The sequence below is a fragment of the Etheostoma spectabile genome, unplaced genomic scaffold (genome assembly GCF_008692095.1).
Source record: "Etheostoma spectabile isolate EspeVRDwgs_2016 unplaced genomic scaffold, UIUC_Espe_1.0 scaffold172, whole genome shotgun sequence".
Classification (NCBI taxonomy): Eukaryota; Metazoa; Chordata; class Actinopteri; order Perciformes; family Percidae; genus Etheostoma; species Etheostoma spectabile.
This window is the reverse complement of record NW_022605573.1, coordinates 1264543-1276130: the sequence shown is the minus strand read 5'-3', so window position 1 is coordinate 1276130 and position 11588 is coordinate 1264543. Positions and strand designations below refer to the sequence as shown.

The window sequence follows — 11588 nt, the reverse complement described above, 5'->3', positions numbered from 1 at the left end:
AAAAAAAAAATCTAAATTAGCATCCCTAATTAAAACATTTAATTACCTCGACGCTGCCCTCGGGGAAGCCGAACCTCTTCTGGACCACGGCGGTCAGCTCTCTGATCCGACGACCCTTCTCCCCCAGGACGTTCTGGGTCCTAAAGGACAGAAAGTACCAAATAAAATCAATTATACAGAAAACCTCACAATAAATAAATATATAATAAATGAACTAACTGAAAATTGGAAAAGAAGGCTACCCAAATTACTGTGAAATGATGCGTTAATTGTTCTCTGGTGGTCACAGTTAACCCTTGTGTTATCCTGGGGTCAAATTGACCCGTTTTATAAATCAGAAATTTGGATTTCTTTTAACCAAATTGCCCAAAAATAACATGGATGATTCCATCCAACATTCAGGTAAAACTATTTATTACTTTAATTGAATTTTGGGGTGTTTTATTTAATCTTATAGCATTTGAATTCTTTCTTTTTTTCATGGTTTCAAACCAGTATCCGGACTAAACTTTGACATCTACCCATCTGTGATCCACTCAACATCCTTTGATCCTAACTATTCGAGTCAAAATAATTCATAATTTCTGCCCTTTTTAACTAAAAACCTAGGTATAATTTGATATAAATGAGGCTTGTTGACCATGCATCCCAAGAGTAAGTGTAAAACCTGTTATTAAACCAGCTCAGTTTTTTTTTAAAGTACCGAAAGCTGGAAAAAGTGACAAAAAAAATCATAAAAACACAAAAAGTCCATGGTTAACGGGAAGACAACACAAGGGTTAACACTACAACTCCAAATGTCTCAGTGATGATACATGTTAACGTGCATTATAATAACAATTAGTTATCGCTGTGTGCCGACATGACAAAAGGAACCGGTTAACATTTAATGAATTATGCAGAATTCAAAATCATTCATAAAAAAAAAAAAAAAAGCGACAATGTGAGCTTTTATTGGCTTCCATCCCCAAAACTTGCACTGGTCCTTTACAGTAGGATCTTTGACACAATAACTTAATCACACTTCAAACCTTTAAACATGGACGACATCAAAGACAAGTGCAATTGATAGTCACTGGGAGCTGTTGTTGTGATTTGGTGCTTTATAAATAAAATATAACTGAATTGATATTTAATTAAATTGACATTTTTTTTGTCAAACACAAGCTCTCAGTGCTGGAATATTAGAAAACATAAATTAAATCCTGTGAAAGCAAGATCGAGCCTTGAGCTTTAGTTTGGGTACAATTTAGCATCATATTTTATACACTAAAAGCTACTATCCTTTTTTTTTTACTGTAACTCCAACCTGCCTTTTGGACTGCAGATGGAAATTAGCCCTCGGGCTACAATCTGGCACATTTACGTGCACTGTTGTGCATGTTCATCCTGAATTAACAAAAACATAAAAAAATAAATCTATACTTTAAATTGAAGCTTCTATTTCACACAGCAGCACCTTGCTTTGATTAGATTGACACGTGGGAAACAATCAGGTATCTCCATTAACTTCGCCACATTACATTCAGAAGGCTACTGTGTGTGTGTGTGTGTGTGTGTGTGTGTGTGTGTGTGCGCTGCTTCAACCCTTCTCAGACAAATGCCTCGATGTCTTCAACCAGGAGGACTCGCTGCTCTGGGGAACTGGAGCAGAACCACAGAACGTGGACCTGAACCAGCGAGACCACCAGAACCAGACTGAGTCCTGTTCCGACTCGTCATCGTATCATCACTGAAGGGACAGAAACCGAGACTCCTAACCAACCCGTCCCCCCTGAGAGCAAACAAGGCTCCGTACGACATGTAGTCCAGGTTGAGAACTCTACTTGACTTCCTTGAACCACTGCAAAAAACACTACACTCGTAGCAATGTCTCAAGTTCATTCTTAAAAAAGTAGTAATTTATCCTTTATTCCTTAATTTTATTTTTACTATACACATTGCATGCAGGCCTTAACCACACCTACACACACACACCTTCAGTACTTATACATGCACTAACGGAGAGATGTCAGTGAGGGGGGTGCCCATGAAAAAGCGTGGTTTGGTGCCTTACTCAAGAGCACCTTGGCAGTGCCCAGCCGGTGAACTGGGACCTCGGTCCGTGTGGGGACAGCTGAACCAGTGACCCTGCGGTTCCCAACCCAACTCCCTACTGGCTGACGTACCCCCCAACTAACGGCATGTTTATCACACAGGGGCTGGACCCTCCACTCACCTTGTGGCCAGGATGATGATCTCAGTCCTGGTTGGAGTCACACGCACCTCCACGCCGGAGTAGCCATCCTCAGCGAGCTCCCGGGTCAGGAACTCGTTCAGCTCGGCCTTGAAGATACCGTCTGAGACGAACTAAGGAGAGGCGACAGGATCAGCTTACCATGTATCCTATTATAAAACAGTGATCACACCAGAACCAAGGCAATGTCTGGCCTCAGACGGGAATGAATGAGTTACAAGTGTTTAATCACTTTAAGAAAGAGGGAAACCCCAACTTAAGACACTTCTCGTGGCCCTCGTACTATGACATTGAATAAGGGATTGGGAGTTAGCTTTAAGTTAGATCATGCCAATGCAGACAAGCCAACTCTCTACTATGCTGAAGAGAGTGAAGATGAAACCGCAGTGACACCAGAACTATCCATTATAAGATATTGGCCCATTCGCCCGTTGTCTTAAATCACCTGTGTAACATTAGTTGCACGACTTCACGCGTTATTTATACTGGAGCCGCATGTCAAATCTGTTGTGAGGTGCATCCATGATAACTTTTAGGTGATTAGATTCAACTTTATTGTCATAACACAGGTACAAGGCAACGAAATGCAGTTAAGGTCTAACCAAGAAGTGCAACAGCAGCAGATGCAGGATATACACTGGTTCCATAAGTGCAGGACATGGATATGTACTGAATAAATATAGATATGATTACTATTATTTCTATATTTATTCAGTACTGAACAAAACTACTGGAGCCGCATGTCCACTCTGTTGCGAGGTGCCTCTATATTAACTTACAACATAAGATGCTAAAGTCAACTGTTACTTAGCTAAAGTTACATTGTCCTGAATTGCAGCCACTGTGTGTTACAATTAAACGTTAATTTCAGTACATTTCATGGGCTAGCGCTCGGGTCTCGGGTCATTTGACTATGAAGCTAATTCACCAGCTAACATGCTAACTAGCTAGCTACGCCATATTAAAATACATAGAACAAACTGCCGTGACGCCGTGACGGTTTCACCGGGTTTAAAGTCTAACGGTTGTTTTTGCACACGACTCCGCGGAGTTGTGAGTTAGAAGGTGGCTCGTGTCTCCTTCCCGGCCGCGGGGACCGGAGCCATGCTAGTTAGCCAAATGAGGAGGACGCAACGGCGGCAGCATCGGGTTCAATCCTCCACGGACCGGAGGGATAGAAGCTCATCTGAGACCGGGGTGACCACGGAACGGTTGTATCCTCAACGGCAAGAAGCCATTTGTGGAAAAACGGCCCGTCTGTGTGAGTAAAAGAGCGATAAAACAGCGCTAACCTTCCTCTTCTTGGAGATTTGCACCGCCATCTTCTGATAGGCCGTAGACAGGAAAGGACCGTCAGAGGACGCGGAAATGAATTTATACTGAAATGGCTAACTTCCGGTGACGCCATGCTCAGGCTGCCGCTGGGACTTGTAGTTTTTGTAAAAATAAAGTAGTAATTTTTTTATTGAAAAATGCCGTAAGGATTTTTTAAAAAATGCAACACGCTTTTATTTTTATACTAAATTTTTTATATTTATATATTTTTTTATTTTTTTATTTGATTACCGACAACGACAGCAGTGCGTCACAGAAAGATGAATCAGCAGAAATAATTTTAAGTTAAATTACTTCTATTGCTTTTATTATTTCTATTGAATCAACACGATGCTGATGGTGGGTGAATGACCTGCTTTATTCATGGTTGCATGTGGAGTGATGTTTGAAAAATATTAATTATAAATGTGAACTTTTAATAAAAACTAATTTAATAAAAAGTTTTAAAACTTCGTTCTCTGTCCCTATGTTCTTCAAACTAATAAACGAATAAGTTTACCCCATTTCTATTGTAGTAGGGGTACATGTTGGTGAAATATAAATGAATAAGAAATATAACTTAGTCTTAGCCACAACTCATCATCACATGAACTGATTTTTAATGGTATCGTATCATTTAATATCTGGTCAGTACTGCTAATAACACACAGCTTTTATTAAACAACAACATCTCCGCACAATGTGATGCATTAAAATAGCCCTGCATTAAATGCAACTGTTGTGAATGTTTGCGCAACAAAACACATCGCTTTTGATCGTTTTATTTTGAAGGATTCCACCGGAAGTGTCGGTGCGGTGTTATTTTGGTTTGACAGCTGACACGCCGATGAGTGTATTGGTGTTTTCAGCCCTCCAGTGGTCACAGCGAGGAACTGCAACGATGCATTTAAATGGTGGACAACGCTGGGAAATCATTATCTACAGACAACATTAGTAACCTCGGTGTTTGGGCTTGGTTAAAATGTCACTCGGAGTTGTGAAAAAACAACAGCTTTTGGTAGAGAATGCCTTCTAAAGGTTGCAACCATAGACTTATAAACTAGGGGAACGTTCTCTAACGCGGGGGGTCTTCAACAGGGGGTCCGCGACCCCTAGGGGTCCGTGGAGGTACTGGAAAGTTTTGGTTGATTAGACTTTTTTTTATATCCCCCCCCCCCCCCCCCCCCTGCAATTTTTTCCACTAATTGAAATGTCTTTAAATCCACATTAACATGAATTCAACACACTGTAGTAAACAGATAAATGGAGGCAGAAGATGTCTTTCAGTCATCAATGCACACATGGCACTATAGGACCAGTTTGATATAACACAATGTTATACAATATACAGTATATATATAATTAGGGGGTCCCCGCTCCATCTCCCCATCAGTTTGGGGGTCCTTGGCCTGGAAAACGTTGAAGACCCCTGAAGGTTGCAACGTTAGGGTAAGGTATATATATATATATATACATATACATAAATATATATATATATATACACATATACATAAAGGGTATTTACTGCCCTCTAGTGGCCACAGTGGGAAACTACGACAAAAACAAGACATGTCAAGTTAGACAAGATAACAACTTCCGGTCATTACGAATCAGAATCAGCTTTATTTGCCAGGTATGAGGACACACCGGAGGAATGTAGCTTTGGATTGTCATTTGCTCACGATGCGCTTACACATACAAAACAAAACAATACACACACCCTAATAAATAGCCTACACAATCCAACTCTAAGCAGAAACAACATAGAAGCAATAGTGCAACGAAGAGTGCAAAGTATGCAGGAGTAAATTATGATAGTTATTATTATTATTGAAATCACTCATTAAAAAGAGACAATGTGAACTTTCATTGGCTTCCATCCCCAAAAACTTGCACTGGTCCTTTACAGTGGGATCTGTGACACAATAACTTAACCACACTTCAAACCTTTAAACATGTTCGACATTAAAGACAAGTGCAATTGATTGTCACCGATATTTAATCAAATAAATAAAAAAAATGTCTTGTCACACACAAGTTCTTTTGCCAGTTGTTTTTTCTCCAAATGCCATAAAATTGACAGAAAACCACCCAAATTCACTGAAAGTAGTGAACTGATTATTTATTTAACTGGTGATGAACGATGTAGGGAACCATCCTCGTTGCTTCGTTAGAACAAAACCCTAATTTGTGATATAGAAACTTTTTTGGAAAGGGGTCAGATTTGACCCGAAGACAACCAGAAGGTCAAAGCTCGTGTTGCAGGTTAACCACCACTGTTGATTATTGGCACTCAAGATATGTATATCAGTTTTTTCAAATGTCTCCAAATGGTGTTAAATGTTAGTTTTTGGTCATTTGTTTGGTATTCGCGGGGTTATTAAGTCAATTTGGCGATGGCGTCGCATTGGGGAGCGACTGACTGGGATGAGGAGGAGGAAGAGGAGGAAAGGCCAGCAGCCGTGTAACTACCAACCTGCCAGGTGTGGGAGGGCAAATGAGGAGATGCCGAGATTTTGGGGAAGTCTCCATCACTTAGCAACGCAGCAGTGCAGAAGATGACTTTACTTGTTACTGTCAGTGACTAGCACCGAGTGAACGTCAACGTTTTCTTTCTATCTAGTGACAGGGATCATGTTGTTAGTTAAGATAAGATCCGGTACATTTATCTAGAGCAGGGGTTCCCAAATCTTTCAGCCCACGACCCCCAAAGTAACGGTGCAAGTGACTTGGCGAAACGCCGAACAACCGCACCCAACAGCCCCCCACCCCCCCCCCCCCACTATAACGTATATAAACATGCGCGCAACGCGCACCCACTACAGGCGTGAAAATCAAAAGAGCTGTTCCCTTTTTATTACTGCTTGGTTTTTTTTAATTTTAGCCACTAGTTTTATCTTGTGTTAAAATCATGGCTAACATATGCTATTTCTAATCGTTTTTAAATTTTTGTTTATTTTCGGAAATCAACTTGCAACCCCCCCCCCTCTCTGGCTCACGACCCCCCTGTGGGTCCCGACCCCACTTTGAAATCACTGATCTAGATATAGGATAAAGTCCCCCCCCCCCCCCCCCAGTTATTGTGTATTTCTAAGTGTTTACCTCTTCCTCCGGTGTGGGGTGGAGAGCGAGCGTTGTCGGGAACCCATCCACGTTGGTTTTTTTTGGACGCTTTATTTTGAAAGAAACCCTAATTTGTGATATAGAAACTTTTTCTTGGAAAGGGGTTCAAATCCGACCCGAAGACAACAAGAGGGTTAAAGCAGATTTTAAATGACATTAAATTACAAATGACGTCACAATTTTGCAAAATCCAATCGCGGCACGGCATCACACCCCCACGTTTTTATCTGATCAGTGATAAATCTGTGTGTGCATTACAAGACAAAACACCGTTCCTGCCGCCGTCATCTGGTCTCTGGGAGACCTCGTCCTTGTCTGGAGCCCGGTGACGCTGGACCGAGATAAACTGACAACACTGACGCTTTATTGTGACTATATTGTGACATTTATCTCATTCTACATTGCGTTGCAAGAGCTGCTGTAGAAAGCTTCATTTCCCAGTACTGATGCGGTGAGTTCTGTAAACTGATTGTACTTGCAAGTTAACTTTATTATAACTTCAGTGGTTCCTTGTCTATTCTTCATAATGACATTTTTCTAACACTATCAATTTACTATATCTATTAATGATGGATTTCATGAAGTGTTGCCACTTGATGCAAAAGTTGTTCAACAGAAATGTTCAACACAATGCAGGAAATGAAGTGTTTAATGCTAAAAATGGCCTCGCAAGATGGGTGATTGTGGTTTTAAGCAAGCGTTATTCAAAAAGAGGAAAGAGTGCATTTGTCGGGGACTACTTTCAGCGGCTACAGTGTGTGTGTGTGTGTGTTCATGGTGATGAAGGAAAGTGTTACCCATGGCAACAACGAGGCTCACTGAGCTCTACTACACACACGCTGTGATACACAGCTCCGTTCTTTTTGGTGAATATCCAGTCTGGAGTGTGTTGTTACAGCATTCAGTTTGCCAGTGGTGGGGTTTTCTATCAAAGTTGTTATCAAACTGGATATTTCACATGAAACATTTCCAAAATAATCCTTTTTCGATCTTTTGGTGTTTTTGATTAAGGATCTGAAACCTCGCTCACTTTCAGTTCAAAGTTTACTCAACAAAATTACACACTTTTGTTTTTGTCCCCATGTTTCATGAGCTGAACTCAAAGATCTGAGACTTTTTCTACACACACAAAAGGCTTATTTCTCTCACATATTGTTCACAGATCTAAAGTCTAAATGTGTGTTAGTGAGCACTTCTCCTTTGCCGAGATACTCCATCCACCTCAGGTGTGGAATAACAAGATGCTGATAAGACAGCATGGTTATTGCACAGGTGTGCCTTTGGTTGGCCACAATAAAGGCCACTCTAAAATATGCAGTTTTATTGTATGGGGGGGTCTGAAAACCAGTCAGTGTCTGGTGTTAGGGTACCTAAGGTCCGTTCTATTCCCTGGAGCAGTGAACAGCATTTGCATTGCATGAGAACCTAATGGGATGGGAATGACTGTTCCAGGTATTAGTCAAACCCTCAAGTGTAACTGGGGAAACTGAGTTATTGTTTGGAAAAACGTTAGATTTTGATTGTAAAACTTATAAAAATATAAATTCATGTTTAAAAATAATATATATTTGGCAAGTGTCCTTCGAGGTGTCCATTGTCAGGTATTAATGGACGACGGGCAATAATCATTACATATATGCTAAACTTGGAATCTTTAGGTATTAAAGTGCACATATTGTGAAAAAGTCACTTTTTCTGGGATTTGGGGTGTTATTTTGTGTCTCTGGTGCTTCCGCACGCATACACACTTGGAAAAAACCCATCCATGGTGTTTTGAGTGAGATACGGTTTTCTGAATGAGTGTTTTTTTGAAAATTAAACCCATGTAAACCTTTTCTGGTACAACCTCAAAATACAACTATGAACCTGAAAATGAGCATAACATGGGCGCTTTAAGGTATAAAACCCTGTGGGATGAGTCCTCTCCTTGTGTCAACAAGACCAAAGATCTCTGAGCTTCACTCTGCTTAAGGTGCAAAGCAGTTTTCAAAGCAAAGTGTTTTCTGTGAGTTAAAAGTCTCTGTGAACACCGCGTTGACGTTGGGCGTGAGGCGAGCGCCGTAGCTCAGCAGGCGACCGTCATAAACCAGCTGGTCTGGGGTCAGCTGGGTTTGCCTCGGACCTCTGCACAGAGAGAAAGCAGAGACGCGACGGTTACAGTTATGGAGGAGGGTTCAGCTTCTGAGTCTGATATATGTCTTCTTCACCAAGGCTAACCAGGTGCTGGTTCTGGTTCCGGTGCTGTTGCCAGTTCGGTGCTGGTTCTACCCGCCAGTTCTCTAAGAACCAGCTGGATTTTTCCACAGCCTGAGAGCCAGAGTACAGGGCTACGTCACAACGTCACCGCAAGTACCCCCGTTGTCATAGCAACCCGTCATGACAATCAAAACAATAATGGAGGACTATATACACAGATATACAAATTCCCACTGGAATTCAAAGACGGGCCCTGACAGCTCATCGAGACCGCTATGGACCGAGGATACGATCGAGAAGAAAGGGGATTATCTCGCATGATTTAACGTTTATCATAATCTTTTGCTGGGTTGCCATGGCAACATCAGTAGCATCAAGCAAAACACTGTTAGGGGTGAACAGACGTCCCGGTTTGACCGGGGCGGTCCCAATTCCCCCCCCCCAAAAAAGCCTATCGGGACCCGCTCCCAGCACCTAGACCAGCGCTACGTTGGTTCTGAGGTGGAACCCGTGTCCTTGGCCCAGAACCAGGTTTATTTGTGTGGAAAAGCAAAAGAACCGGTTCAATATCTGGCACACTGACTCCGAACCAGCACCAGAACCGCCTCGGTGGAAAAGACATGAGTGATATCTTCACGGGGCATCGGTTAGAACGCAGGAGCCAGGAAAACCAGGTTAATCAGCACCATGATTCGATTGGAAAGTAGTAGAAAAAGTAGGAAAGTAGAAGTAGTAGTAGTAGTAGAAAGCATCAGTCTACCTCGTGTGGTACATCCGTGCGATGTTCCTGTCGACCCAGGAGCAGCCTTTCATTGAGCTCAGCAGCCCGTGGACGGTCGGGGTGAACACAGCGCGGGGGTTCACGATGATCTTGAAGTTGCTGTAATGGGTCTCTGGGATGATGGGTTCGTGGTACAGGTGGGCCAGGATGTTGACCCCGGACACATTCTGCCGGCCGGGGCAGCAGCCCTGCGGGGACGGGGTTTGGTTGGTGGGGGGACGCAGGGTGTGGTTGACGGAGAACACGTTGTTCTCAAACATGTAACACTTGTCAGCGCCATATTTGTTTTCCAGCAGAGGCAACAGCTCCGACCAGCTGGTCACGGGAGGATGAAAAGAAAAAAATACACATGGAAATGTGTCAACGTCACGCTTTATGACACACAACGGCACACTATGATAAAAGGTGGAATCGCATATGTTTAAAATGATGCATTTGTAAACATTTGTAACTCTTACTTTAAAGGAATACACCCCAGTTTGTTGAAATAGGGCTTATCCCTCAGTGCATGTGTTGTTTTAGTCTGGTGCAACACCGCTAGTTAGCTTAGTGTAGTGAATGGATACCTATGTTGCATGGTTAGCATGTTATGAGCAAAAGTGAGCCAACAAAACAACAACAACAACAACAACAACCGAAGTACTTTTTGTGTCCTGTGTATTCACAAATAGCACAAATAGCAATGCAGATTTCCTAGGCAGACATTGACTTACGACAGATATGGGTCTATATTGGGTGGAAGCACAGCCGAAGCACTGCTACATGGGCGCGGAGATCACGCAGCAACTTAAACCCCCCAACTTTCGTCAACATACCCAGTGTGAATAGCTGGCTATTTTTTCCTACAGTAGACAGTGAATGGCGATTGTGTGAGAAACAAAGAGGATGACTTCTCCGACAGTTAAGATCCAGAAGCATACCTCTCTGAACCAGAGTTTTCAGAAGAGGAGCTGCGTGCTTTGGAAAGAGAACGAGAGGAGGTGGAGGAGGAGGAGGTTGTGATTACTCAACAGCCCGAGGACGCGAGCTATCCTGCAGTCCTCCAGTGTTTTCCCAGTTGAAAAACGCTGAATGGACCCAATAAACAGCTGTCCACAGAGTAAGTGATTACTGTAAACACGACGCATGGTTATTATACGGGATAGATCGACCCATGTTAGATCTGTGATATCTCAGCGCCATGTAGCATTTATGTGCTCCCGCCCAATATAGTCAATACATTTGTCGGGATTTGTCGAGATGTACAGCTTTCCTGCTGTATGGACAATCCTGGGCCAGCTTGTTTTTGTCTGTTAGTGTAAAATGTCCAAATAAGACAGATATGTTAAACTAAGGTGACCAGATTTCTCAGACAAAATCTATTTTCAGCTCAGAAGCGTAAATACCTCCAAAATACATCATGTTTTTACTTTTGTAAAACTTAAAACGGGGACACCGGACCTAGACTTGTTCCCATTAGGGGCTGAGCCCCCCCCCCCCCCCCCCCCCCCCCCCCCCCCCCCCAAAGGTCTGATCCTAGAATCGCCCCTGCTGCTACTTCATACTCCACTACACCTCAGAGGGGGATGTTAATGTTTACTGAACTACATTTATCTGACAGCTTTTGCTTTATTGCTCAAGGCTTGTTTTTGCAACAGCTCATTGAGAATCAGATACAACAAAAACTATTGAGGAAATATTTTGTCTTTGACATTGATGGAGTATTAAACGAGGTCTCTGCAGTCGGCAGCAGAGAAACAAGCCACAATGGAAGTTAATGGGATAATTGTCCAGCTTGTATTTACGTTCATAAAAGTGCTCGTTTTGCTGCTGACTGACTCAGATTAATATTCTAAGTGTCTGACGACATTATGGAAAGGATTTCCAAGGAGGTCGACTTTTCTGTTAAAGATTAAGATCCTTTTTAAAACATAAAAGTCTGAAATTGCGTTCGCTAAA

At 42.3% G+C, this 11588-nt stretch overlaps 2 protein-coding genes and 1 non-coding gene across 3 annotated transcripts in view; all 3 read right to left on the bottom strand.

The window, feature by feature from the left end:
- The window catches only part of rps3 (ribosomal protein S3), a 9735-nt gene extending 6093 nt beyond the window's left edge, over positions 1-3642 (bottom strand). The window contains exons 1-3 of the mRNA XM_032510664.1: positions 3529-3642; positions 2219-2349; positions 47-140 (exon numbers count right to left, since the gene is read on the bottom strand). Of these exons, the coding sequence (XP_032366555.1) occupies positions 47-140; positions 2219-2349; positions 3529-3558 (255 nt within the window). The 5' untranslated portion in view covers positions 3559-3642. The remainder of the gene's footprint in view (positions 1-46; positions 141-2218; positions 2350-3528) is intronic.
- On the bottom strand, positions 1588-1738 carry LOC116685758 (small nucleolar RNA SNORD15). The gene has a single exon (XR_004331041.1). It is a non-coding gene; the product is annotated as a small nucleolar RNA SNORD15 (small nucleolar RNA).
- A 2995-nt stretch (positions 3643-6637) lies between the features above and the next one.
- The window catches only part of si:zfos-464b6.2 (uncharacterized), a 21512-nt gene continuing 16561 nt past the window's right edge, over positions 6638-11588 (bottom strand). Inside the window, exons 8-9 of the mRNA XM_032510657.1 lie at positions 9630-9965; positions 6638-8797 (exon numbers count right to left, since the gene is read on the bottom strand). Of these exons, the coding sequence (XP_032366548.1) occupies positions 8641-8797; positions 9630-9965 (493 nt within the window). The 3' untranslated portion in view covers positions 6638-8640. The remainder of the gene's footprint in view (positions 8798-9629; positions 9966-11588) is intronic.